This window comes from Ips typographus, linkage group LG7 (assembly GCF_016097725.1).
Source record: "Ips typographus isolate SLU linkage group LG7, UJ_Ityp_2.0, whole genome shotgun sequence".
NCBI classification, from domain to species: Eukaryota; Metazoa; Arthropoda; class Insecta; order Coleoptera; family Curculionidae; genus Ips; species Ips typographus.
In genome coordinates, this window is record NC_138428.1 from 5,070,770 (window position 1) to 5,098,100 (window position 27,331).

Consider the following 27,331-nt stretch of genomic DNA (forward strand, 5'->3'; position numbering starts at 1 on the left):
TTTACCTATAAATCTTCCGAGATTCCACACTACACAATTAAATAGGGTATTCATAAAACGACTAGTCAAGTCTTGCAGTCTATACTTAGTTTTACGGGGAGGGGGGTAAGGGATGGGGAGACTATTGCACGCTGCCTGAACACCACCAATGGTTGCTCAGACAACCAGGACCGGTCTTGATCTTTACGTAATTTAATGGCAGTGACTTGTCAGATATGACAGTTGTGTGAGGGTTAAGTCTGGTTCTCATAAACGAATATTATTTTTTGTAGTTTTTTAAGTTTTGTAATACTAAACTATCTATGAAAATATGAATCCTGTAACCTTCAAGTTAAAATTGAACCAAAATATTGTAGGAAAATAGGGAACAAAACGCAACTATTGGCAACACCGAGGAAAAATATTGTTTTGACATAATAGTTATTTTTCTGAAAAACGTTTCCTAAGGAAGATGCAGTCCTCCAAATTTCAATTTAAAAAATCGTTTTATGGTTTAAAACTGAACATCCAAGACTTGTGAAAGTCCAAATTTGTACTGAATAGTCTAAAAACTTTTTTACTACTAGGAATGGTCTTATGATTCGCTTTCTCAGACTGCCATCTTGGTTGAGTGTCTGAAACTGGCATTTAAGAACTAAAAAAAGTCCGGAAATCAAGACAAAGATTGTATTGTGCATGAAACTCATTTTTTACTACTAAAAATAATATAAAAGTTGCCTTTTAATGCTAGAACTGACTTTACTAGGACTAAAGAGTCCAAAAGTATATTTTCATGACTTTAATTGGTGTACAACTCAATTTTCTGTTCTGAACAACAAGTCTAGAAGTAAATTAAATTTTCGGACTATTTTATTTCTAAAAATTAGTTCTCAAGACTAATATTGTAGCATTTGGTACCAAAATTTTTTAGTTTTATTACTGAATAAACTTGACTTTTGGAAATAGTCTTAAACTCGATTTTTCAGTCTTAAAAAGCACTAAAAACAGTCTGAATTTCTTAGAGATGCTACAATTTATTGCACCTTTGAGTGTAGAAGTCAATTTAATAGTGAAGAAGCTTGAAATAACATTTTCAAGATTATGGTCAGTGGACAAACTGGCTTTTAGGCCTGATAAGTCAAAAACTTTGTAAAGATAGTTTTGAAACTCGATTTGAGGCACTGAAAACAGCCTTAAAACACTAAAAACAGTCTAGTTTATTAAGAAATACCCGAATTTTTAGCACAGAGGTGTCTAGAAGTCGATTTAATAGTGACAAAGCTTGGAATGCCATTTTAAGTCTATGAAGAATGTAAAAATTATTTTTTAAGTTTGCTATGTCAATAACTTGGTGAAGATAGTCTTGAAACTCGATTTTCCAAGCTGAAAGCAGTTTTGAAACACTAAAAATAGTCCAGAATTCGAAGAAAATTAAAAACAAAGTAAAAAGCACGAAAAATTAGTTTTCAAGACAATTTTCATGAATCTAATGTTAATTTCCTGCATCTAAGACTATTTTCAAGACTAAAATATTGAAATTTGTCTTCAAATTATGAAAACTTACTTTAAATGCAAATTTTAAGCTTCTGATGTCACTTTTCATTAGTTCAGTCACATTTTGGGGTTCAAGTCAATTTTTAAGGTTTAAATGTATGAATTTGTTGTAACAAATTCTTGAAAAAGTAGTTTTTATGTTTACAAGTCAATTTTCAGTATTAAAGTCTCTCGATTTGCATGAAAACTGGTTACAAACTCAATTTTCAAAACTAAAGTCTTTCAGTTTGTCTGGAAACTATGAAAACTGGCTACAATAATATTTTTTAAACTTCTTAAGTGAATTTTCCGTTTCCAAGACAATTTTTAAGTTGGGTTGGGTTAGTTTTGGGTCTTTGACCGTAATAACGTGTAATAAAGTGCTTGTTCCAAATTTGATCAATATTGCTCCAACGGTCTGACAGTTATGACAAAAAACCAATTTTTTAAACAGAAATTTAAAGGGCTGTATTTTCCTTAGGAATCACTTTTCAGGAAAATGACATAATGAATGTCAACTTATTTTTTAATTGGCTATGGATTGGTGAATTATTGACATTTAAAACTGGACCACCCTGTATTTTTGTGGCCAATGTCCTGATAACATTAAAAAGCAAGTGAAACTATCTACATCCACTAGCAGAAAAGTGAACATCAGTTCTAGGTTAGAAAAATCATTGGAAATACTCTCCAGTCAAAATTACAAATAATGCAAGTCAAGGTGGAAGATTTGACAATATTGACAGTGAAATATTTCGGAAATATTGAGAAATATAGTGCCATAGTCACATAACCTACAAAAATTGGCATTGTACGTGCAAAAATCCCGAAATTCGTAAAAAGTTGAAATCAATCCAACGATTCCCGACAAACGTTGAATTTCACGAATATTTTTTACAGAAATATTCGTTTATGAGAACCGGGCTTTATGCTGCTCAATTATTGAAGACAGACAATCAGAAAAATAATTTTCCTTTATCTCCAATAATATAGTTTATTTAAAAACTAGGAGGAGTGAATGTGAATTAGGTTGGCAACAGTGATCGAATGTCGAAAATTGTGGTGTCATATGATTTTTAGATCATAAGGCGTTTAGATCCGACACTTACGCCAATGTCACTCAAACTGATAAATCAAAATTTAGTGATTTCGTTTGCGTATGTCAGGCTTCTTCATTCGCTCCTTCTAGCTTTTAAATAAACTAAATAACAAGATGATGGTATCTACACCTCCTTTGAATGATAGAGCAGCCTATTCACAGGTAGTCCAATAATGTTGGAGGACTGCATTTTAAAATCGTTATTTTCCCCGTGTGAAGGAGATTTCTCAGGTGCAACGGGTTTTTAATTTTCTTCGGACACTTGCAAAAATGACTGAGTATGCAGGAAAGCAGGAATGGACTGTCCTTCATTACCAGCAGAAGAAACTGCACCCCTGACAATCACTTGTTTCAGGAGTCACTACACAAGTAGAATTTCCACTTGCAAATTCTTGTAGTGACTCCTGAACAGGGAAGACGCATACCAAGAATTAAACTAAATTTTCCGTCGACCATGTATTTTAACACACCGCCCTCTATACTAGAAAGCCTAAAATGTCACTTTTAATGACAGCGTTAGCGGTTTTCATTTTATACACAAACGTATTCAAATGCAGTAAGAAATATGTATTTTTTTTATTATTTCGTGTAGTTGATTGTTAAAAAAAGGTTCATTCCTGATCCAGATATGTATAGATAGAGCTTTTTATACACAATTAAGTCCAGCCTAAACAAATTGGTTAGAACATTTGTCCTGGAAAGTACAACACACAGCAAACTAGTTTAAACACTGTTCAATGTAAGAAAATTTGTAAATCCTTGAAACTAAGTAAGCAAAACTGGTAAATGGTTCTTATGTTATTACCAAGAACATTCATGCAAAATTATTTTTGTTGCTCTCACAATGAAGGATACTTTAAAATGTAACTCACATACCTGTGCATGTAACAAGTACCTAATAAGTTTACTGTACTAGAAAGCACTGGTACTTACCATTGAGTATACTGTTGGAGTAAAATCATCCCACTTCAAAGTGTTCAACCACTGTTAAGTTAGATCCGGTTTTTTGTAAAGTACAAAACTGACACGGTCGGCCTTTTTCCCGAATTGTTGTTAAAATGTGACTTGAAAAACTTATGAACAGACAGAAGTCTTGATTTTAAACCGTAAAAATTCATCTAATCCACAAAAAACTCAATTTCCACAATACAAACTGTCACCACTATTTCTCGCCATATTGGAATATTTGACAATCACCTTTTAGGTTTTCTAGTAGTAGGCGGTGATTAACAGCGTTTTTTCAATTGTTGTACATTAATACACGATTTTATCATAGGCCAAGGACGGTAAACAGTACAGGAGTGCTTAATCCCATAAGCGCAATCTTGCCGGTATCGGCTCGGGCCGGTGACGATTTTTACGTCACCATGGGTCTCTCGCGTTTGCGCGATTGTTTTGCGCGATGCGCGATTGCAGTCGATCATTCACGAATATGATCTCGTACATACCATCTCGGGCGAATATTTAGCGTATTGTGCACCCGAAGGCCCACTGTGACGTCAGAATTCATTCGCCGCCGGGAAACAAAATCGGCCGATCGAGCAATCCTGTACTGTTTAATATCCTTGATCATAGGCAACCATATACGCTCATAGTATAGTTCCATTCTTCTTTATTTTTGCATTAAACAGAGAGAAATAGATGCACATTATTTGACATTTGCCACTACCGACAGAACTGTCACTGTCATCGTCAAGGTTGCCTATGATTTCGGTTTGCCGTGTTGCTTATACAACTGACAATAATTAGTTTTTTTCAAACTTCTTAGGATAATAAACGTTTATTATCGAGGGGTAGACCGCTGATAATTTTTTGTACACCAAAATGTCTTTTTGCATTCAAAATACCTAACAATGCCTCTATTAAAATACCTCATAGTAATAACGCCGTAAAACTGTTTTTATTTAGCCATTTGGTTTTTCGTAAATTCGGAATTACTTACTATTACAGTATTTTTTTAGAAAATGCCTGGAAAAATTCTCCATAGACAAGCCCAGCAGTTAATTCTTAACCTTTGTGAATATTTTGAATTGGAAAAAACCAATGGAGGACCTTTAGAAGCTTTATCATCTGTTCAGGAAGAAAATAAGAAATTTTAAGACCTTACATATTCTTACTAATGTATTTTTTTTGATACTAGAAGGTTGTAGCTGCTTTGAAAATTTCCCGCAAAACTGTTTATTCGATTCGGAAAAAGCAAGCAAGTAATCTTATGATTTACTCACCTAGAAAACGTAAATCGAGACGTTATCGACGGGCCAAGACCACTGATTTATCTAAAAAAGCATTAAAATGGATGTTCGAAATACATTATATGATATGTACAACGATAGTGTGTTAATAATAGTAAAATATATCTACTTTTGTAAGAAACATCTATTAACATTTCATTGTTTCCAGAGACTGAGATTTTTGGGTTGCATTATAGATTTTTCATACAAATTTCTTGAAACATATTAATAATAAAGTCATAGAAAAAATAAAATAAGCCTCTAAAATGTTTTCCAGGGGGTTTAAAATAAAATAAGTGGATTGCAACCTGAAAATCAGATATGAGATACTACAGCATCACTCAGAATGTCTTATTGAATTTTTAATTCGTTGTATTTATTTTAGAGAAACATGTAATCATCCAGAACCTAAATCAAGAGCTTAAAGTTAAAGAAATACTACATATTGGTGATACATCTCTGCGAATTTTGGTAAATAAATTAGGTTTCAAATTTAGACGGAATTCTATCATCCAAATGGAGACTTCTCAAAAATAAAAAATGTTATTTTGGTCAAGATATTTTTGATTTGCTTTGCTTTTTTTCTCAAATGCCTCAAAATGCTTTGTAATAATGGGAAAGTGCCTCATAATACCTCGAGTGTGTACACCAAAATACCACGGCGATCTACCCCTCTTATAGACTACAGTCGACGGAAAAATGTTGTAACCAACTCTTATATTAATTGGCTATTAATAATCTCAATTATGTTATTTCGATTATTAATCGCTTTCATTAATACACTCGTTGGTTAAATAATTTTAAGTCATTTTTACATTTACTTAGTTAAAAGCCAGGAACACTTTTGGACCCAACTCGCTTAAAACACGCGAATTTCTTAGTGTCAATAATTATTATTAATACGACTGTCGCTTAGAACGGGACAGCCGTCAGTCGTCAAAAAACCTTTTACGATGTGACGTAACATTTCATTCGACAATGATTGTAGGGAAGTGAAATGTTAGGCCAGAGGCCGCTGAGGTTTCCTTAAGTTATTTTGTACTGTCGGTACGAGAACACATATTTATACTATCCTTACCAGAAAGCGCGTTCAATTCGTTTCCATTTATTATACGCATAAGAATAGCATAAACCGCAATTATCAAACGCGCGACGGCCCAAAAGTCGGAAAAATCAACTAACAACAACAATAATTCAGGCAAAAAAAAAAAACACTATCCATTAATTCTGTACGACCATCGCGTAACTGTCCTGCCTACTGACCAGACTTAAACTCACGTTATTAGCAATATCCTCTTCGACGTCATCGTGGTCCGCCCCGAAAATCGTCTCGTGACACACCAGATCGACGATTTGATTGGCCGGGGCTTGCGTAGCTACTTTTTCCTGCGCATCCGGCGACATGGCTTGATTCGAGCTGTCATCGTAGCCGGAATCGGAACTGTTGTCGCTGTACACTGTCTTGGTAACGGCTGTAGTGGGTGTGGCAACGACAGCCACTGGCGTCGACGTTGCCGCTTTGTGCTGCAAAGCTAAACGAGCCGCGCACGGTTTCAGCAAATCACGCACCACCATAATTTCATTGTGACGGCCGTGAAACACCGTACCACAGCATATAGTTTTTCTGTGAAATTTTTTTTGTAAAAGTGAAAAAATTAATGTTAAAGTGGTAAAAACTCACTTTTTCCAATAGTCCATGTCAATGAAACCGCCATGAATGAATCGTTCCGGATCTCGTCTTCTCGGTTTCAGCTTCCTTCTACGATTCGTGCCTTTTGGATGCTCCACGTTGTCTTCCGTATCACTGACACCTGGACTGGCGTTCCTCGAAGACCCCATACTGCACTCACCAAATTAAACCATAAAAACCACACCCTTTTACCTTCAAATCAACTCACCTTGGCCCGTCTTCGGATAAGCAATCCATGTCGGCAATGTCCACGTCTTCGGGACCGTCACTTTTATCCGACAAACCCGGACTGTACTCCCTAAAACCAGTTTGAGTCGGTTTAGCATCAACTGTACTGGGATTAGGGGCACATACTGACCTGTCAAAGTGCGGTTTCACCTTTTTGCTGCCGGTTTTCGTCTCGTTTTTGCGATTTTTGGTCTTGAACTTGGTCAGCGATTTCATGCCGGGGCCGGCTCGAGCGTCCACCACCTGTTGATTGGGATGCCACAGTTGCATTTTAGCGATTCGCAACATTTCAATTTTTTTTTGACCAAAATCCACAATTTTGATGTTAAGAATGACAAGAGCTGGGTGGCATAATGCGGTCACCAGCGCCCTCCTTCTAGTCTGTCACTTGTTTTAAACAGTACACCGGCTCAAAGTAGCAGTGGAAATGAGGGGTGCGTTCAGTATTTAGGACCACTTTGTATTGACATTGATAAATATGACATTTTTGGTCCTTCTTTATTTGTTTTAAACAGAGAGAAATAGATGCACATTATTTAGTTGACATTCACCACTACCGACAGCACTAACTGTCACTGTCATTGTCAAGGGTAATGATTTCGGTTTGACAATTAGTACAGTCGACTAAAAAATTTTGTAATCAACTATTTGGATTATTAATCACTCACTGTTAACAGTGTAGATCCATTTGAACTGGATAATACGAACGTTAGCATCAATCCAGTAAATTTTCCTCAATATTGTTTTGGGGTTAATACAGGTGGAATGAGGAAAACCCCAAATTGTCCCTGTCTCCTCTACTTCTACACTTAATCACACAACCAAAACCGTGCATATTCTTCTTATAAATTTCAAAAACTTTAAATTTATGATAAATAAATCTCTAAGAAAGCCTCATTTGTATGGAGTAGTATGGACTGTTTTGTATGGAGTAGTTTGCCCTGACAAAAATGTACTTCTGTCCAAATCAGCTGGAATTCGTTCAGAAACAACACTCTACTCTATGCATGCTTAGGCGAACAGAAAGAGTGCGCTCTGTTGTACCCACCATTTCTAACTGTAATTCAGAATAGTCATTTGGAATTCAGAAATTGTTAATTGCAATTCAGAAAGTTACAATTCAGTTTAATTTTTAACCTAAATTGTGTTATTTTTTTCATAACATTCATTGTATTATAAAGTATATTAATTTGTGGCTTGGAGTTTCAGATTTGGTAATTCTATCCACAGATAATGTATTTTATAGAACTGTCTTTCAATGTTCTGAATTTCATTTGATGGTTTCTGAATTTAAATTGATCTTTTCTGAATCTCACTTGGCCTTTTCTGAACTACATTTGGAAATGGTGTAGACTGGGTTACTTTGGACGTTATCAGGGCAATTTTACCAATGTGTCCAAGTTAAGTTGTGTCAAATTGATTTTAAAACACTAAATTTAGGACTAAATTGAATTTTGTTTCATTAAGTGGGTTATCAATATGCAATGCAAAGATATTGCCTTACATGAATGATTTATCAACAACAATTTTGTTATTTATTTATTGCTCATTGATCCAAAGAGTCTAAAACCGTTCAGGGTGCGTATTCTTGAAACGAGGGAAGGGAGTTATCAAGAGAAAGGTCTGTAGAAGTAACAGGAACCTGCCATTCTCAGCTGCTTCTGTCACATTCTATCCAACACTTCTCTAGAAAATTACGTTCCCCGATTTGAAGAATCAGGTTAGATGACAGTTTGTCAAAGTGGCTGAGTTCTCATAACTGCGTTTTGCGGCACTTATTTCCTATTGGTCAACAGTAAATAAAATTTTCAGCTTGTGGGCTGTCATTTTCAAATTTTGCTTCAACCAATATGAAATAAGTGACGCAAAACGCAGTTATGTAAACTCAGCTTAATAGTGGATATTTTTCAGTGACGTCACCACCATTTATTTTGTTTTCCACTATTGGATATCACATTCAAAATAACGGGTCTAATTTAAAAACGAAAAAAATACTCACGTGACGCCAATTTCGATCAGAGCCGGCCGGTAGCTTTTTCCAGCGTTTGACCAGCAACACGCACGCGTTGCAAATCTCGCCCTGGCGCGGTGTTGCCAGCTTGAAACATTCGAGAAAGTCCTCCTCGTATTTTTTACTGTCCGTAAACCTGGAACTGATTGCAAACATTCATAAGTTTAGAGCTTTATTGCCGGAGGGCGAGAGGGTTAGTACCTGCTAGATTTAGCCTTGCAGATGCAACACCCTGTAGGTGACCGGTATACTTTCGGTCTATGGAAAGAAAACATGTTGCAGACAGTATTGGATTCTTTCTAGAAGTAGTCTGGAACAATTTACTTAATTACAAATCAGTCAGTGATTAATTCTATCACACTCAGAGTCAAACCAAGGCAAAGTCATTGATCCACTTTTAGGTGGTACCCACCACACCTTAAAGGCATGCTAAAAATAAATCCGTATTAAACGGTACCACCAGGTGGAGCAATTAACTCTCAGTTTCAAGGTTGTTCCTTAACCCCACTGATTCGGAATACAAACAAACAAGTCACTGGAACTCAGGTTTGGTAAATGGGCAGGCCCACTTATCAGCACCATAAACAGTACTGATTATCAGCGTAATTAAGTGCAGGCAATACAGTAAACATGACCTAGGCTTTGGACGAATTTAAAAACAACTGCAAAACAAACAGAGACTACGTCATTGTTACAACCCAGATAAGATTGAGACAAAAATAGGTTGTTTTGGACAACACAACAAACCCATTGTGTTGACTTAAAAACCAAAATGGTGTGCAGTAAGGGTTGCTCACCCTAAAAGCGTTCAGTCAATTGCACCAGGTCGTCGACCTGATGGTGCGCTTTACGACGCGTTTGATCGCACGTAGGCACACCAGCTGCAGAACACCTACACAATCCAAAACAATTTTTGTCTTTTAAAAAGTAAATAATTCAAGCTATTTTGAGACCAAGACGGTAAATCTCCAGTTCTGTTGTAACCATGAGATTTGGTGGACTAACACTGTCCAACACAGGTTTACACATCCTAAGCAACAGCTACTGACCTGGAGGAGGTGGCTGCCTCTAAACATCCTGGAAGAACATGTCTAAATTAAAAAACAAATGCCTTGAGACTTGTGAAAGTTTTCAAGGAGTAAACAAAGAAAGATGTAGATTATATAGAAAACTTCTTAAAAATAGTTTACTAAAAAAACTAAAACAATGACAAAATCCACATGTGCAGTATTTGCATAAATCTCAATACAGTAGGTACTTTGTGATTAGTCAAAAAATCACAAACTACAATAACTTATGAAAAGTGGACTTCCAACAAATAAAAAGTTAAAACCAAATTATATGGCTTAAGTTAGAGGCCATACTGCTTTGTAAACCTGAAACCAGCTGGTCTTTAGGTAATTGAGGTCATCAAAACAAACTGGTCTACAAGCTACAAGTACACACTTTAAATGCATTTTACTCTGTTAACATGAGCAACATTCTGCCGAGGGGGCCTAACTCCACACATTACTAATGGTGACATCAAAGTTTTCCCCTAATTAGCACCTAAAAATAAAGCACTTTCTAAAAGCATTGAACAAAAGTGAGGTCGCACATTTTTGAGGTCAATGGCGTGGGGGGTAAAGAGGCCAACCCCCCCTTGAGGGAGACCTTGGAGGCCCCTGGACTGTGCTACTAAAAAACCTTGAAAGTTTTCACGTAAAGTAGGAAATGCACGTGCAACTAGTGAAAGTTGTGACTACGTGCCGCCTGAAGATTGTGACATGGTCAATGGCTGGCCATATACAAAATGTTTGAATATTCTTGAGTGACTTTTAAAAATTGCAGTCACTAGTAAGGTCTGGAGGATGGTTTTGAGCTGGTGTTTGCACAAACTGGAGGGTTGTAATTAGGATTTTACTAAAATTCAATCACATTTAATGGTATAATCGGTGTTTGTGAAGCGGTTCGCTTGGGCCGTCTACCTAACTGACGCCAGCACGTTTACGGCTATTCTAAGTGAACTACGGGGTAAAATGCAATGACACTTAGCCACAAAGCTGGTACTTACCCTTAGACGCTGGATTTCAATACAGTCAAAGTGTAAAAACACGTATTTTCTTGCAAAAAGCTTGCAAATCCGCACCTACACATACACAATAAACCTGCACAGATGACGGACATTTACACAAATCACTGACTTACTGCGCAACCGACACCGAGCATGTCTGTCCACTGTCAAAAAATTCAAATTGTCCCTGAAGTTTTTCTATAAACTTTTTTAATCCACTTTAAACCTACTTTAAAACAAGAATAAATAATTTTAATAAGTTTTGCGGTTTAATTTAAAGCCTCACAGCCCATAAAATGTGAAATGGGAGATAAAAACGTCTAAACAAAAACAATCCACCGATTAGCGTCGTCAGGACAAGTGACAGAACGCTGGCGAATACTTTAAACGCTTTTTCAGTTATTTTTAGCAATAATTTGGTTTGTTTCTATAAATAGTCAGAAAATCTTTAAAGTAACAGCTGCATGTAAAGCTATTGTCCTCTCTTAGAATACACAATAATTCTGTTAATTCCAGTTTCTCATAGTCCAAACTTGCGGTCACGTGACCATACTACGCCCACACAGTAACAGATCACGTGGTTCCACCCCCAATAATTAACCTGTTTAAGGAGGGAAGTCGCAATGCTCAGAACTTTAAGGGTTATCTTTGTCGCTCCCTAAAAGTAAAACAAGGACAGATAAACAGAGTGTATCAGTTTCCATAAGTGCCCAACAGCTGACCGAACGTCAACAACTCAACAAGGAACAACACATAAATCCAATAATGATAAACTTTTCCAGTTCCAGGTTATAAAATCCAGTTTTAAACGTTTGTTTAGGAAAAAGTAACGATGGCAAACATCTCCAGCGGAGTCTTAAGTTTCAAAGTGGTCCTACTGGGCGAGGGTTGCGTGGGAAAAACCAGTTTAGTGCTTCGCTACGTCGAAGACAAGTTCAACAACAAACACATTTCCACTGTTCAAGTGAGTTGTCGAATTCCTTAGTTTGGGGGCTTTAAGTGTAAGAGGGATGTTTCAGGCGTCTTTTTTGAATAAAAAAATTAATATTGATGGCAAACGACTCACCTTGGCTATATGGGACACTGCAGGCCAAGAAAAGTTTCATGCACTTGGTCCTATTTACTATCGGTCATCTAATGGAGCTGTGCTAGTGTATGATATCACAGGTAGGTTTATATTGTTCCTCAAACATAACCTTAAAGTTAAAAGTTATTATTTAAAAAAAATTAATCACCTCAGATCAGGATTCCTTTCAAAAAGTCAAAACGTGGGTAAAAGAGCTACGAAAAATGCTTGGAAAAGACGTATGCCTGGCCATTGTAGGCAATAAAATTGACCTGGAGCGTGAACGTCATGTGACTGTTGAAGAGGCAGAAGAGTGAGTTTTCTTCCATGGTTGAATTCATTGATAACTTGTACTCTTTCAGCTACGCGATAAAAGTAGGTGCAACGCACCACCTGACCTCCGCCAAACTAAATGAAGGCGTCGAAGAAATGTTCCTCAGCCTCTCCAAACAAATGCTAGCTAAACACAACGAGAAAGAGGCCAATGGTAGTCTATCCAGACAGAATTCGACCAGGAGAAATATGTTGATTGTTACCGAGGACGAACCCGAAACGCCGGTAGCCTCACGAGGATGTTGCGGATCAAGTGGAGCCTAAATTAGCAATCCTTGTGCAATAATGCAGCCATTACAAACTCATCAATTCCCAGTGCAATGTTTGTTAAGTATTATTTCCTAGGTCTCTAGTTAATTTTAGTACATTTCTTTGTACATAATATTATAATATTAACATAGGAGGATACATTAAGTATGTATATTTATTGTGATACGGAACCAGTGTGCGATTAACTCTAAACAAATAATTATAAATAACATAATTACATCAAATTTTCCAAGTTTGTTGATTTTATTTATCACGTCACGTGATCAACTCACTGTCAACTGTCAAACAAGTTATTTTGTAGAGAAGAAAAAGTTAACCCTAACCTCAAATAATCCTCATGTTGATGTTTACATGCTGCTAAACTTCCTTGTTAGACCTATAAAACATGAAATTTGCTAAGACAAAAGGGGACAAAGAACCCCAAGATGACCAGCTGGACGACAATTATCAAGAAACCGCCAAATGGTACGAAGAAGACCTGCAAGAGCCCCAAAAGTTTAGCACCGTAACTGAACAGATCCTAATCGAACTGAAAGAGGAGGCGAAAAAGTGCCATGACGCCGAAGTGGCCAACTACAATATCAGTAAGTGATCGATTTTTGTTGTAATATAGGGCTCCGCTAAATTGCATGCGGAAATTTTGTAGAAAAATCTAAAACCAACTCCAATTATCAATGGATGAAAACTGTGATGAATAAGGGAACTGTATCAGACAAAATTGCTGCCCACACTGTTAGTATACAGGATAATCCTGTGTGCAACTTGGAGACTCTACGCAATTTGGTTAACATGGTAAAAGTAGGCAAGAAAAAGGAGTGTTTCAGTGTTATGGGTAAGCCAACAAACTGAACAAACAAAACTTAAAAGTAAAGTTATATGTGTTTGTTTTTATCACAGAGACATTAACAGAGCTATTTCTCTCTGATTTACTGAAACCAAACCAGAAACTTGCCCCATTCCACACTAAACCCTTATCAGCATTGCAAGAAATGAGTTCAGGCAATGCAATCAAACGACGTAAAATCCTGAGTTACTGGTACTTTGAAGACCAGCTCAAAGAAGTCTTTACCGCATTTGTGCTGGCGCTAAACCGCGCAGCCCAAGACACCGTGGAAAGCAACAAGGAAAAAGCCATAACTGCCATGTTTAAACTGCTGTGTGGCAATCCAGAGCAAGAAAAGGTTAGGCTAGGTTAAGTTAGTCAAATGTGACAATGTCATCACAACCAAATTCACGTCCCTCCTCTCCTTGGGCCTCCAAACGGATCCTAATCACATACACGCGCCCCTCAAAAAGTAAATTACTACCAAGTCAGTCTGAAACTAGCAGAACAAAGAAAGTGATTGTAATTGAAAAAATGAAGCAAACAGCCTCATTTGAGTCAGTGGGGAGCAATTTAGGGCTGCCCTGCTCCAGTGGAAGACTGATTCAAGGCAAATTGAGTCCTGGTAGCAAGAAAGAGGTATTTGTAGCACAGAAACGTCCTCCACCTGATCAGGAAAATGCTGGATTGAATTATGTCTGTTTTTCTAATAACATTCTGTAGATGTTTGTAAAAAATAAAGTTTTTGTTGGCTAATCAACTTAATTCCTAACTAAACTTAACCACCCCTTTCTTAAGTTTCTTGTTTCTCCAATTTGATGAGATACAAATTTCAGAATCTTCTGGCCAACATAATCAACAAACTTGGTGACCCCTCACAGAAAGTAGCCTCAAAAGCAATTTACTGTCTCACTCAGTTGCTGTTCAAACACCCCAACATGCAGGAAGTGGTTCTCAAAGAAGTGGAAAAGCTGATTTTTCGACCCAACGTCAGTACCAGGGCTCAGTACTACTGTTTGTGTTTTCTCAGTCAGTTCTATTTGAGTCATGAGGCTCCGGCGGTGGCCAAAAAGCTGATTGACGTGTATTTGGCTTTTTTTAAGGCTTGCGTCAAGAAGGTAAAGTTGAGTGGGTTGAAATTAGGTCTGTAGAATAATTTTGGGGGGAGACAGGGGGAGGTGGACAGTAGAATGATGTCCGCTCTTTTAATGGGTATTAACCGCGCCTATCCTTACGCCAAGCTGGAATTTGAAGACATGTCAAGTCACGTGGATACTTTGTATCGTTTAGTGCACTTGGCTAGTTTTAACATAGCTTTGCAAGTATTGATGTTACTTTACCATGTGACTGGAGAAAAAATGGCGGACAGGTTTGAAACAGCAACTTTCTACTTTTTCTTAACTAATTATAGCATTTTAGGTACTACGCAGCTTTGTACCGAAAACTAGGAGATCCTAAACTTTTAACCACAACTCATCAAGCCATGTTGTTGTCCCTGTTATACAAATCCCTGCAAAAAGACACTCAACTTGACAGAGTTAAAATGTTTATGAAAAGACTGCTTCAAGTGGCCTTAAACGTCCAACCTCCTTTCGCCTGCGGTATTTTGTACCTCCTCTCCCAGTTGCTCTCTAAAAGACCCGGACTGCAAGCCTTGAGCTTGTTAGAACTGGTTGGGGATCTGGACCGCTTTGAAGATGGTGAAGACAAGTACTACGACATCAAAGAGGAGAAAACTGAAGAGGACATGCCACCGCCAGAAGATGAATCAGAGGAGAAACCTAACCTAGATGAAATCAACTTTAAAGGATCCAGTTGGGTTCACTGTGAACAAATCGACGTAAAACCTCCAAAAAAACCACTCAAATACAACCCGTTGGTGCGCAACCCTCTTTACGGAGGTGGGGAATATTCCAGCTACACAGAACTTACATACTTGACCAACCACTTTCATCCCACTGTGGCTTTATGGGCGGGGCACATTCTCCAAGGCAAACGAATCGAGTATACAGGAGATCCTCTTAAGGACTTCACTTTGATTCGATTTCTAGACAGGTACGGCTCTCCCAACCGCAAAACTAAAAGGTTTTTACTGTAGGATGTTTTAAGGTTTGTATTCAAAAACCCCAAAGCGCTAGAAGAGAAGGGAGGAGCCCATCCAACGTTTGGTAAACGGAAATTCTACAGGGCTAAAGGGGTTAAAACTATGGCAGTCACGTCTAGGGGTTACTTGAACGAAATGGAACAGAATATACCAGTCGACGAACTCTTTGTTTACTCGTAAGTATTTCACTGACTAATTAACCATCTGCAGGGAGTGAAAAATTAAAATTATCCATCAAAAATCAAAAAAAGCTCAATAATAAGTGAACAATTATGAAGTTGCGACTTATTTTTCTGTTTACCTCCATGGTTTTTGAATCAAAGTTGTTGGTTTTGTGGTGGACACTTTAAAACTTTTTCCAAGAAACACAGATTTGTGATAAACTAATTTTCCTGTTAAGATACCTACAGAAAAAGTACCAACACCGTTCCAATCTGAAAGAGGAGGATGAAGAAAGTGACTTGGAGTCAGTGCAGAGCGAAGAATTCGAAGAAATGCTCAATAAAATGTCCGGCTTGGACAACGACGAAGAGGAGCTGGACTACATGGGCGAGATTGGCGATAGCCTCAAAAAAGTTGAGGGTAGCAAGAAAAAACGCCGGACATCTAATGATGATGAAGATGAGGAGGAAGAAGAAGAGGAGGAGGACGGACTGGACGATGAAGAACCTCCATTTAGTGACGATGAGGAAGAAGGTGCTTTAGAGGCTACTGAAGAAGATTTAGGTTTGAAATATTTAAAAAATTAGCAAACCAGATATTTATGTTGTTTTGCAGACTTGATAGACGGATTGAGTGACGAAGATGACGAATTGGAGTTCCTGTCTGATGATGAGGCCCCGAGTGCCGGTAAAAAGAAGAAGAAAGACAATTCGTCCGTTTTCGCTGCGGCCGAAGAGTTTGCCGCCCTTTTGGATGAGGAAGGCACTTCAGGAGGAAAGGGAGGAACTTCCAGCGCAGTGTCGAATAAAGACAAAGCCAGTAAGTTTTGAATTGAGGTTAGGTTGAATGGATTCTGAAGCTACTGTTTGATGACTTTAGATTTGAAACAATTGAACTGGGAGGCCAATCGGGACCGTTGGATTAAAGGGTTTAACAGAGCGGTCACTGGAAAAAGGCCATTTAAGGGCAAAGGAGGTCCTACAAAAAAGAAAAAACTCAAGAAAAACTAGTCTGTAGCTAGTATAATGTAAATAAACTCTTAAAAATTGAATTTTTGTTCTTTACCAGTCTGTCAGCCTAGCCAAACACACATACTCAGTTTGAAAGCTTAAAAAAAAGCAAAAAATCGCAATTTCCTAAGGATTTTACTATTTCAACAACAATAAGGGCTAATTCCCAGGGTGGTAAGTAATAATTCAGGAGTTCCTGCAATGGCAACGTCTCACGATTCATAAATTTCGAATTAGCATCGAATCAGTTTGGGTTTTGCAAACGTTAAAAATAAATAATGAAAAACGCGACAAAAAATTGGGATTTGAACGTGAAAAATTCATACGTAAAAAAAAATTGACTGTCATTTACCTCAAGCTCATGCAACAACGCCCTCACGTCTCTACATGAACTGTGATTGGCCCGAGCTTGAAGCAGTTGACCAATCACAGAGAGGCAACCCCTAATCCTAGTATGTATATAAATTGTGTTAACAAACATTAGTGTCGTAGTTACAAGTTTGTTTCAACATGAGGGTAAGTAAAACATTGACATTTTTGACGTTTTATATGATATCTCCCACTATTTGTATAGGTCTATCCGGATATAGAAAATTTTAAAATAACGGCCATCTACAGCTCGACAATTGGTCTGTTCCCATGGAAATTCATGTTCCAGGACAACCAGGTGTTGCAGCAAACGTACCGTTATTACTCATACTTTATCTACGGTTCTTTCGTCATTTTTATCATCACGGCGTACGTTGAACTGATCATCATGCTCAACGGTGATGTGCTCAAAATGGACGCGATTTGCTCCAACATTTGTCTGACGTTGGCGTTCACTTGTAGCGCCTTGAGGGCGACGGTGATGCGCGTGGGCCCCAATTTGTTGAAAATCATTGAACAAGTGATGCACGCAGAGAAAAACCCTGCCAGTATTGAAGACCAAACGGTAAAAGCGCTGTTGCGATGTCTTATTGTAGAATTTTCTTCAAATTGTTGCAGAGCTTCAACTTGGAAAGAAAGAGTATCAAGACGATGCGCAAGTTGTCACACTTGTACGCTGTGGCTATCACTATGATAGCGTCATCAAAGTGCGCTTTAGCTCCCTTTGAAAAAGGGGAAATTGTGCATATTGGCAACACCACAATCATTGACAGGCCTCTGATTATGTCTGCTTGGGTGCCTTTCAATAAGAACACCCACTACTGGGTAAAATCAGACTAAACAAATCTTCTTCAAAAGTGTAATTGAGGGTTTTAAGGCTGCCTACATTATACAAATTTACTTCGCCGCTTTAGGAGCCTGGCACGTGGCCTATGTTGACATGTTCATGTTCAACATGCTCGGTTATCCGATTGGTCAACTAAAAAAGTTGCACTACTACATTAAAAATATAACAACGCTAACGCGAAACGATGACAGTTTGGAGGAGTTTAAAAATGTTATTAGACAACACCAACAAATTATTAGGTATGGTTGATGATGTTATCAATACAATGATGTAACTGCCAACTGTAGTGACTTAAGTAATATAAGTTTTTTCTTTAAGCTACGTGAAGTTTTACAACGATTCAATGGGAACGTTTGCCATTTTTGAGTTTCTCCAAAGTTCCGTGCAGATTGCCTCAATTTTTATCCAAACCTCTCCGGTAACCTAATAAACTGTAACCTAAGCCCATCTGTCACGACATTTTTTTAGAGCGACATGAACCTAGGCCAGTTTGGATTCATTGGTGGGTTCTTTATTGGAATGCTTTTTCGGTTGTTCCTCTACTATTACACCGCCAACGAGGTTATGACAGAGGTTGTACCAGGCGATCTCTCAAATCACGACCGAGCTGTCACTTGTCAAATTTCAGAGCGAGAAGGTCGGGGTGTCTGTGTGGGAAAGCGACTGGTACGAGCAGCCCACCAACCTGAAGATGGCGCTGTTGACTGTCATGATGCGCGGGCAACGGCCCCTTTACTACAAAATTGGAGGCTTTGGTCTGATGTCAGTCCAATCCATTGTAGCGGTACTGTTTACTTTTTACTTTAATATTAACAAAGTTGTTCGTCATTTTGGTGGGTTTTGCTACAGATCCTGAAAGCCACCTACACCTACTTGACCGTGGTAGTCCGAAACAACTAAAAAAAGCATTGCACTAACTGTTTATCCAATACTTGTTTGTACTGACTTAAATACTTTGTGTCGCCTTTGGCAACATTGTAAAACATCATTATTAGTAACTATAGTCTGTTTTGCATTAAGTGCGGTGATTTAAGTGTTATACACATATAACCTAAAACCTAAGCTAGATTTAACTGATACTCAATCTAAACCACAATAAACAAAATTTGTTTTCAATACTCTTTAGGAGATTACCGGTATATTTAACCGAACTGATAAAAAGGAATTTTTGTTATCAAGGGAGGGCTATAAATTATCAAATCTTTTGTGGTTTATGCGCCCGTATAAATAAAAGCCCAGTTTCTCCACATATCACGTTTGTGTTAATATCCACTTCAAGATGTCCCTACCAGAACCTTTGAAGAAGCTTTTCAAGTAAGTCAATGCCCTACTAACCTTACCACACTATACAACAAAAAAAAATCCATAGGAAAATCGATGAAAATAAGCTCCAGTACATAGAAAACCTCAAAGAGTCAGTCGCCATCAAATCAGTGTCGGCATGGCCCCAAAACCGTCAAGACATCCGCAAAATGCTGGAATGGGCATCGGCTAAACTGCAAGCCCTTGGTGCTAGTGTAGAGCTCCGCGACATTGGCACTCAAACCCTCCCGGATGGCAGCACCATACCCCTCCCACCAGTGCTGCTGGGCAATTTGGGGACTGATCCCCGCAAAAAGACTGTCCTGGTTTACGGTCATTTGGACGTTCAACCTGCTTTAAAAGAAGACGGATGGGACACTGAACCGTTCGTTTTAACCGAAAAGGATGGAAAATTGTTTGGACGTGGAGCGTCTGATGATAAAGGACCCGTTTTGGGGTGGATTCACGCTTTGCAGGCTTACAAAGCTGTTGGGGTGGAAGTGCCTGTAAACCTCAAGTTTGTCTTTGAGGGCATGGAGGAGTCAGGCAGTGTAGGGTTGGATCCTTTGCTTTACAGTGAAACTGACAAGTTTCTCAAAGGCACTGATTTTGTATGCATCTCCGACAACTACTGGCTGGGAACTGAAAAGCCTTGTATCACTTATGGTTTAAGAGGATTGTGCTACTTCCACATTGAAATCCAGTGTGCTGCTAAAGATTTACATAGTGGAGTCTATGGAGGCACTGTGTAAGACTCTTTCAAACCTCCTTTAAAAACTAAACTCACATTACAATACAGATATGAAGCAATGAATGATCTAGTCCATATACTGAGCACACTACAAGACAAGGATGGGGTCATCCAGGTAACAGGAATCGACAATGAAGTGGCTCCCTTAACGCCGGCAGAAGAGAAATTGTACGAAAAAATTTACTTTAAAGTCAGCGAGTACAAACAAGACATTGGAGCCAATCGACTGTTGCACAATGAGAACAAAGAGAAGATCCTGATGTATCGCTGGAGATTCCCATCACTTTCAATTCACGGTGGAACCACTTTTACTATCACTAAACCTGGCGAAAAATAAAAGCTCTATATTTCTAGGTATTGAGGGGGCATTCAGTGAACCAGGCCAGAAAACTGTCATTCCCAGAAAGGTTATTGGCAAGTTTTCTATTCGGCTGGTGCCCAATCAGCAACCTGAACAAGTGGGAAAATACGTGGTGGACTATGTCAATGAGCAATGGAAGAAGTACGGAAGCCCCAATGACATGAAGGTAACTTTCACATACTGTCAGACAGTGTTTTATGGTGGTTTTTTAGGTGTACTTGGCTCATTCTGGTTCACCTTGGATGGAGGATCCATTCCACCCCCATTATACCGCAGGTATAATAGTACTAGTGAATTTTTTCAATTTTTTATCAATTCTACTTTATAGGTATTAAGGCAACGAAACATGTGTATGGAGTAGAGCCCGATCTGACCAGGGAAGGGGGCTCCATTCCCGTCACCTTAGTGCTGCAGAAAGCTACCGGAAAAAACGTAATTTTACTACCGGTTGGATGTGGTAACGATGGGGCTCACTCTCAAAATGAAAAAATCGACATACGCAACTACATTGAAGGGGTGATTTTTGACTAAACTGTCCCAAAAAAAGGGTTTTTACCGTTTTATTTGCAGACGAAGCTGCTTGGAGCCTATCTTTACGAAGTATCCCAGCTTTAACTATGATTGACATTATACCTAGTGTGTTATATTATATTTTTCGATTAATAGAAATTAATAAATATAAACGTTGAACAATGATAAACAGTGCTCTTTCACTTGACAACACAGAACAGCCATGTTGCTAATATTTTTGTTGTGTTAATGTGCACCAAAAAGGATTTTTACGGTTTTCACTCTTCTAAAAATCCTTCTGGAGCTATTACACTAAAAAATGCAGTTTAATCAGTTAAATAAAGCAAATATCACGCTCGATTGCAATCACTATTTGACAATTCACATAAAAATGTAAAACCTTGAAAACTAGCACACCTTTTAGAAAGAAAACGTGTGACGTATCAAAAATATTTGCACACAGATTTACAACAATATAACCAAGCAAAGTCGAAAAATGACTAGTCAGAACCAAAAAAATATTCTCGTGAACACAAACGTGCGAAATGTCTTTAACAATACGTTGGATCGCCCTCTTAGTGCTAGTGACCCTCACTAGGGCTGATGACGATTGCGGTTCCAAAGGCATCCACTGCGTCAACACCACCACTTACCAGACGTGCAGCTATTTTCTTTGGTGGGTAAAGTATGGCGACTATGAGGAGTGCGCAACGGGCACCGCCTGCGACGAAGAGGACGGAGAGGACGCTTGCCTCACCGTCACGACCACAACCACAGCCCCCACCACCTCAATCACAGAACCAGCCAACTCGTGCGGAGATAATGGGGTGCATTGCGTTAACGATACCACGTACAGGAAATGCGTGGGGTTACTGGGTATCTACATTTACTCAGGAAACTATCAAACGTGCGAATCGGGAACGGTTTGCGACGAAAATGGAGGTAATGTCAGTTGTTCGACGATTACCACAACCACGGAGTTGACCACTACCATCCAAGCTGAGGAAGAGGAAGACGCATGGTGGTGTTGGATTTTCTTGTACTTGTTTTGTTAGTTTAGTTTTTTTTGTTAGAATATAATAAATAGATACCATTTTTCCAAAAAATCACTATGAAATGGTACAATTGATAACTATGCAATAAACGTCAAATGACACTACTAACACTACTAATAAAGGCTTACCCTCTTACCCACAGGCGTTCTCTACACTATTTTTGCTACAAAAACCTAACATTAGGTTGTCTATGACAAAAACTTTGTAAAATACCACAGTTTGCACTCAACAATTTAAAAATTTAAATTTGACTTATGCCCTAATGACATTACAACTATATGACAACAGTGATTTTCAAAATGGCTGCTTCAGATGTTTTGACAGAACCCCAACAGCAGAACTGTTCAGTGCTAATACTAGCTTTTAACAGTATTAACTAGCAAACTATGACTAGACTAGACTGTGACATTCATTGTGGTACATGATAATTAATTAATTACTGTTACAAACCAAAAAAAATAATGCGCAACTCAATAACATCCTGGCAACGCCGCACCAAAGCACTAATCAAAGAAAATGACAACTGACAACCACGGCTATGTTCGCTTCTATTTACATTTTATTACCGCATTTTTCTTAGGTTAGGTTACAAACACACATTGGGGTACCGTTTTCTTGCCGGTTTTGGGGCCGTTAAACTTAAATGTCGTTTCACCAGTGTCCCCATTATGAATCTCTTGAAAATCGTGTACAGAATTGTGTTAAAACAGCCCAAAATCAAACTGTACGGCCGCCAGTACAATGATATTGCCTTGGGGAAGGTACCTGGCGTCACAGCGGCCTCCATAAAAAAAACCTTGACTATGAACGGGTTCAGCGTGGAAGAGGGTTTCACCTGCTTTGCGGTCAAGTGTTTGATGTGTAAACAAAGTAAGTCTAACACTAAAGCAAGGCTGTACATCAACAAAACTACTGGTAAGTGCTGCCAGCTTAATAGGGTTTGGATTTTAATTAGTGAAGTATGTAGGGATGTACATGTGCAGCTACTGCAAGCAGACTGGCGAGTGGGACCAACTTACTGGATGTCTAAGTTTGTCAAAGACCAAACAAGGTGAGCTGTTCAAAGATCAATCTAGCAGCCTCATGCGGGATGTGGATGAAATTAAACAGAGTACACGTGAGTTACGTTTGCTGACTGAGGAAGAAGTGCGCAGCATATTGGAGAAATTTAAATTACCTGTAAGACCCTTTTCCTGTGTCTCAACAGCAAACCTAACCTAACTAACTATAGATAGTCAAGCTTAGCAGCCTTGAAGGCCTGGACATCCGCACCAACAAACAAAGCACACAACTGTACTTCCCTCTAGAGAATGTGGACAACAATCTAGTAGGGTACAGATCCCTGCATTGCAACACAAAACAAGAGAATCTCATACCAACTATTCAATGTGGGGGACTGTTAACGGGGCGCTCGCCTAGAACGCGAATAACCACCGTCCTAGTTCCCACTATAGCCGATTTTCTAGTCCTGTTAGACTCCAATCCTCCCTTCAACCTAGTGTGCCTTCCTGATGGGGTAAAGACCCTGTCTCAGTATGTTCTTCCCAGTTTAGAGAGGTTCAAGAAACTCGTACTGTGGTTAGGTAGTGATAATAAAGCTTGGGACTCTACTAAACACTTTTGCAAAAAACTAGGAGAGAAACGGTGTGCAGTGGTGCGCCCTAATGAGCCTTTGCCACACCTACAGCCTGAGCAGGACTTTAAAGCTGTGATAAATGGCGCTCATGTTGTTTGGCATCAAAGTATTACCACTTTTAGTAGTTTAAGGAGCGAAGTTTGGTCGGATCTGCTTAACGTTGATAAGGTTTGATGCCAATAAAACAGGTTTCTGTATAGGAATTAAAACTGTTCTGTGACAGGTGCAAGGTGTTAAATGGAAAAGATTTCCTACGTTAAACAAGATACTGTTAGGACATAGGAGGGGAGAGTTGACTGTTTTAACTGGACCCACTGGTAGCGGCAAAACCACCTTTATGAGCGAATATTCCCTGGATTTAGCCATGCAAGGGGTAAGTCAGTTTTTTTGGTTATGAACAAAATGGCGGACTCTAGCGACGCCATCAAGTTGTCATTAAAATCTCAAATGCCAGTTTGTTGGTAAATGGTGGTTGCTCAACTGAACGAAATATCCTGACCAAGTACAGGTGAACACTTTGTGGGGCAGTTTCGAGATCAGAAATGTGCGACTGGCAAAAACGATGCTCCAACAAATGGCGGGGTTTTCCTTGGAAGAAAACCTGGACAAGTTCGAGAAAGCCGCCAACGCTTTCGAGAAGTTCCCCATCTACTTTATGACGTTTCACGGCCAGCAGAGTCTCAAAGTGGTGATGGACGCGGTTGAGCACGCGTCCTACGTCCACGACATCGGTCACGTGATCATCGACAACGTCCAGTTCATGATGGGCACGACCGATGAGCACCGTCACATGGACCGGTTCTGGAAACAGGACGCCATCATTGCCGCTTTTAGAACGTTCGCGTCCAAACGAAATTGCCACGTGACGCTCATTATACATCCCAGGTAAAACTACATAACCTTATAAAAAAATTTTGACAACTTAACAACAGGAAAGAGAGGGATAACGAGGATTTGAGCGTGAGCTCAATATTCGGAGGGGCCAAAGCCTCGCAAGAGGCCGACAACGTGCTACTAATCCAGGACAAAAGACTGACTTCTGTACGGGGGAAAAAATATTTGCAGGTAGCCAAAAATCGTTACGGGGGTGACTTAGGAATGATGGCGTTGGATTTCAATAAAAACGCACTCAGTTACTCTCAAAAGAAATCCAAAGAAACTAATCAGGACAAAAACCAAACTACTGTGATCAATAATAATAATGATAATAAGAATAGTAATTAACTTTGTATTTACTCAAATGCTACTAATGAGTATTGATTGATTATTTTTTTAAAAAGAACAGTTTTTACTGTTTTGTTCAAGTGCAAATGTGTTACTGAATTTGTGCCATTTTTTTTATTATTATATCTTTATAAAATATATTTTTTTATAGTTAAAAAATGGTATTGGGTATTGGTTTGTTTTTTGTTTAACTGCTGTATGGATATGATTTCGGATCCAAAAATCACATGGTACGAAGGTTGCAAAATTACACGAAGGTCACGTGACTTTTGGATCATAACGCGTTTGTAATCGAAGATTGACAGTTCAGTTAAAAAAAGAAGACCCAAAGAAACCAGCTTTAAGGTTAAGATACACACGTAAACAAACCCTTTAACTTTTGGTTTAAAAAAACCCTTGAAAAATGCCCTAAATCGTCAATTAAACCATTGTGAAGAGGAAAAGCAATGGCCCACGCGGTTTTTTTCACATTATTTCTTACGTTTACATCCGAGGTGTTGTGCTTCGCTTATAAACCGCCTACGGTTTTGGCCTCAATTCTAGTTAGGAATAAACAGCACACCTTACCTTACTTCCTCAGCCATTTCGAGGCTTTAAACTACCCTAAAAACCGCATATCATTGTGGTAAGTTTCACAAGACCTTTTGAAAGCCACAAGTACACTAAAAAAGCTTTGCAGGATCCGCAGTGACCATAATCTGGACCAGAGCATTCAAATCTTAAAAACCTGGATTGAGTCAGTTAAAGACCAGTACCATTCAATTTTTACCGAGTTTCATGATGGAATTCAAGGATTTTCAGGTACCAAAAAGGATGATTCATAATAGTTCTCTAGAAGTAGTAAAATTTAACTGAATTTAGATGAACAAGGATCCTCAGAATGGTCTCCAAACCGTTTCAAACATGTCATGCAACTAAGAGACTCTTCTTTGGATTATGCCAGACAAAAATGGGCTGACTACTACTGGTCCCTGGACGCGGACGTGTTCCTAACCAATCCAGACACTTTACTCTATTTAATTAGCAAAAACTTGCCGATAGTCGCTCCTATGCTACTTTCTGAGGGGTTGTACTCAAATTTCTGGCACGGAATGTCCGAAGAGTACTACTACCTCAGAACCGACGGGTACAAACCGATTCTGAGCAGGCAGAACGTCAGTTGTTTTGACGTTCCCATGGTGCATAGTTGCGTTTTAGTGGACTTGAGATTGGCCCAATCAGACTCACTAACCTACAGGTTCACCTAAAACACTTTTTAGTTTGAAGTTGGTTTCAATTCAGAATTTGCAGACCTGAGAAACTGCAAGCCTACCCAGGTCCTCTGGATGATATTATTGTGTTTGCTCTGTCAGCCAAACTGAACAACATACCATTACACATTTGCAATGAGGAGGTTTTTGGCTATATAACTGTGCCCTTGGAGCAAGGTGAGCAGCTCAGCCACGACCTGGAACATCTGCTAAATGTCAAACTGGAAGTCCTCAATGAACTGGGAGAATCACTCAAAGTTAACAACAACTTACAACAGTACATCACTAAACCTCAAAAAGACACCATGGGATTTGACAAAATTTTCATGATTAACCTTAAAAGGAGACCAGATAGGCTGAGGAGGATGTTGCAGTGTTTTGAGGAGTTAGGGTTGGAGGTGGAAACTGTTGAGGCAATTGACGGACAGTAAGTATTAGAGGTTAATGTTGTTAAAGCTCTAAAGGGGGGACTGGACAGGCAGTTGAATGATACAGTGTTGCAAGAGCTAAAGTTTATGCCAGACTTCAAGGATCCCTATCATAAAAGACCAATGAAGTTGGGGGAAATTGGGTGTTTTCTAAGCCACTACAAAATCTGGAAGAAGGTGAGTAGACAGACACTTCCAGACAAATTGAAAATTTTTAGTAACTCAGACACTAGAAAACCGGTACAAAAAGGTACTTGTCCTGGAAGACGACATAAGATTCGAAACCTACTTTCGGTACCGAGTTGAAACCGTAATGTCCGAGGTGTTACAACTGGACACTTGGGATTTAGTGTAAGTTACAACCCTTAAAAAACTATTAGCATCAAAAACCAAATTTGTAGCTATTTTGGGCGCAAGCGTTTACAAGAAAACGACGAGCCCTACCTGAAAGGTGCTCAATATTTAGTGGAGGCTGGCTACTCTTACTGGACGTTGGGCTATGCGCTCAGTTTATCCGGTGCCAACAAGCTACTGGATGCTCAACCTCTCACCAAACTAGTAAGTTAGTTACCTACCCTCAAACCAGACAAAATGTACAAAGTTGCGTAGGTACCAGTTGACGAGTACTTGCCCATACTGTTTGATAAACACCCTAGAGACAACTGGAAGGGATACTACCCCAAACGGGACCTTATTGCCTTATCTGCAGCCCCTTTACTTGTCTACCCCACTCATTATACAGGAGAGAAGGGCTATGTGAGTGACACTGAAGACTCTTTGGTGATACCAGAGACTATTATAGTAAAAGAAGATCTGTGAGCGCAAACCAAAGATGTGTGATGTTTATTGTGCCATATTTTGATACTAATTTGCCATATTTGTGCCTTATTAAGTTAAGACTCACTGACTAAACTAAACTTACTCTTTTTCAAGCATTTAACGTTGTTTTATTTCAATTTTACGTAACAGATTTTAAAATGTGGAATTTGGGAGTTTTTTTTTATAA

At 38.8% G+C, this 27,331-nt stretch overlaps 7 protein-coding genes across 12 annotated transcripts; 6 read left to right on the forward strand and 1 right to left on the reverse strand.

The window, feature by feature from the left end:
* Positions 1-5,931: 5,931 nt before the first annotated feature.
* LOC145732144 (SIN3-HDAC complex-associated factor) lies at positions 5,932-21,945 on the reverse strand. Of its 4 annotated transcripts, XM_081984228.1 has the most exons (8): positions 10,825-10,923; positions 9,821-9,848; positions 8,973-9,081; positions 8,760-8,913; positions 6,891-7,003; positions 6,741-6,830; positions 6,524-6,682; positions 5,932-6,466 (listed from the first exon to the last, which is right to left on the reverse strand). In XM_081984228.1, exons 3-8 carry the CDS (start codon positions 9,044-9,046, stop codon positions 6,064-6,066), a joined length of 993 nt encoding a protein of 330 aa, XP_081840354.1. In that variant the 5' UTR covers positions 9,047-9,081; positions 9,821-9,848; positions 10,825-10,923; the 3' UTR covers positions 5,932-6,063. The 4 variants fall into 4 exon arrangements, with proteins under 4 accessions (XP_081840354.1, XP_081840357.1, XP_081840353.1 ...); XM_081984231.1 differs by lacking the exons at positions 9,821-9,848; positions 10,825-10,923 and adding an exon at positions 21,916-21,945; XM_081984227.1 differs by lacking the exon at positions 9,821-9,848 and having other exon boundaries at positions 10,825-10,980.
* On the forward strand, positions 11,518-12,726 carry Rab21 (RAS oncogene family member Rab21). Its single transcript, XM_081984281.1, has 4 exons — positions 11,518-11,788; positions 11,844-11,991; positions 12,065-12,203; positions 12,253-12,726. Exons 1-4 carry the CDS (start codon positions 11,657-11,659, stop codon positions 12,485-12,487), a joined length of 654 nt encoding a protein of 217 aa, XP_081840407.1. The 5' UTR covers positions 11,518-11,656; the 3' UTR covers positions 12,488-12,726.
* Noc1 (Nucleolar complex protein 1) lies at positions 12,809-16,633 on the forward strand. The gene is made up of 10 exons (XM_081984142.1): positions 12,809-13,077; positions 13,140-13,325; positions 13,391-13,674; positions 14,153-14,434; positions 14,489-14,685; positions 14,736-15,371; positions 15,426-15,596; positions 15,821-16,146; positions 16,198-16,401; positions 16,462-16,633. Exons 1-10 carry the CDS (start codon positions 12,879-12,881, stop codon positions 16,590-16,592), a joined length of 2,616 nt encoding a protein of 871 aa, XP_081840268.1. The 5' UTR covers positions 12,809-12,878; the 3' UTR covers positions 16,593-16,633.
* LOC145732134 (odorant receptor 10-like) lies at positions 16,755-19,057 on the forward strand. 2 transcript variants are annotated; one of them, XM_081984215.1, is made up of 8 exons: positions 16,755-17,108; positions 17,167-17,526; positions 17,580-17,786; positions 17,839-18,047; positions 18,127-18,226; positions 18,277-18,381; positions 18,437-18,592; positions 18,658-19,057. In XM_081984215.1, exons 1-8 carry the CDS (start codon positions 17,103-17,105, stop codon positions 18,706-18,708), a joined length of 1,194 nt encoding a protein of 397 aa, XP_081840341.1. In that variant the 5' UTR covers positions 16,755-17,102; the 3' UTR covers positions 18,709-19,057. The 2 variants fall into 2 exon arrangements, with proteins under 2 accessions (XP_081840341.1, XP_081840340.1); XM_081984214.1 differs by having other exon boundaries at positions 18,437-19,057.
* LOC145732120 (cytosolic non-specific dipeptidase-like) lies at positions 18,858-20,922 on the forward strand. The gene is made up of 7 exons (XM_081984193.1): positions 18,858-19,122; positions 19,178-19,858; positions 19,910-20,157; positions 20,216-20,388; positions 20,435-20,498; positions 20,551-20,738; positions 20,793-20,922. The coding sequence occupies exons 1-7, from the start codon at positions 19,088-19,090 to the stop codon at positions 20,835-20,837; spliced, it is 1,434 nt and encodes a 477-aa protein (XP_081840319.1). The 5' UTR covers positions 18,858-19,087; the 3' UTR covers positions 20,838-20,922.
* Positions 21,946-22,362: 417 nt separating the features above from the next.
* On the forward strand, positions 22,363-24,818 carry mtDNA-helicase (mitochondrial DNA helicase). 2 transcript variants are annotated; one of them, XM_081984171.1, is made up of 6 exons: positions 22,363-22,702; positions 22,755-22,966; positions 23,019-23,591; positions 23,647-23,796; positions 23,932-24,308; positions 24,356-24,818. In XM_081984171.1, the coding sequence occupies exons 1-6, from the start codon at positions 22,456-22,458 to the stop codon at positions 24,645-24,647; spliced, it is 1,851 nt and encodes a 616-aa protein (XP_081840297.1). In that variant the 5' UTR covers positions 22,363-22,455; the 3' UTR covers positions 24,648-24,818. The 2 variants fall into 2 exon arrangements, with proteins under 2 accessions (XP_081840297.1, XP_081840298.1); XM_081984172.1 differs by having other exon boundaries at positions 24,361-24,504.
* A 133-nt stretch (positions 24,819-24,951) lies between these two features.
* On the forward strand, positions 24,952-27,260 carry LOC145732109 (glycosyltransferase 25 family member). Its single transcript, XM_081984177.1, has 8 exons — positions 24,952-25,272; positions 25,327-25,448; positions 25,509-25,884; positions 25,938-26,324; positions 26,376-26,502; positions 26,552-26,676; positions 26,727-26,883; positions 26,935-27,260. Exons 1-8 carry the CDS (start codon positions 25,094-25,096, stop codon positions 27,142-27,144), a joined length of 1,683 nt encoding a protein of 560 aa, XP_081840303.1. The 5' UTR covers positions 24,952-25,093; the 3' UTR covers positions 27,145-27,260.
* The last annotated feature ends 71 nt before the right edge of the window (positions 27,261-27,331 follow it).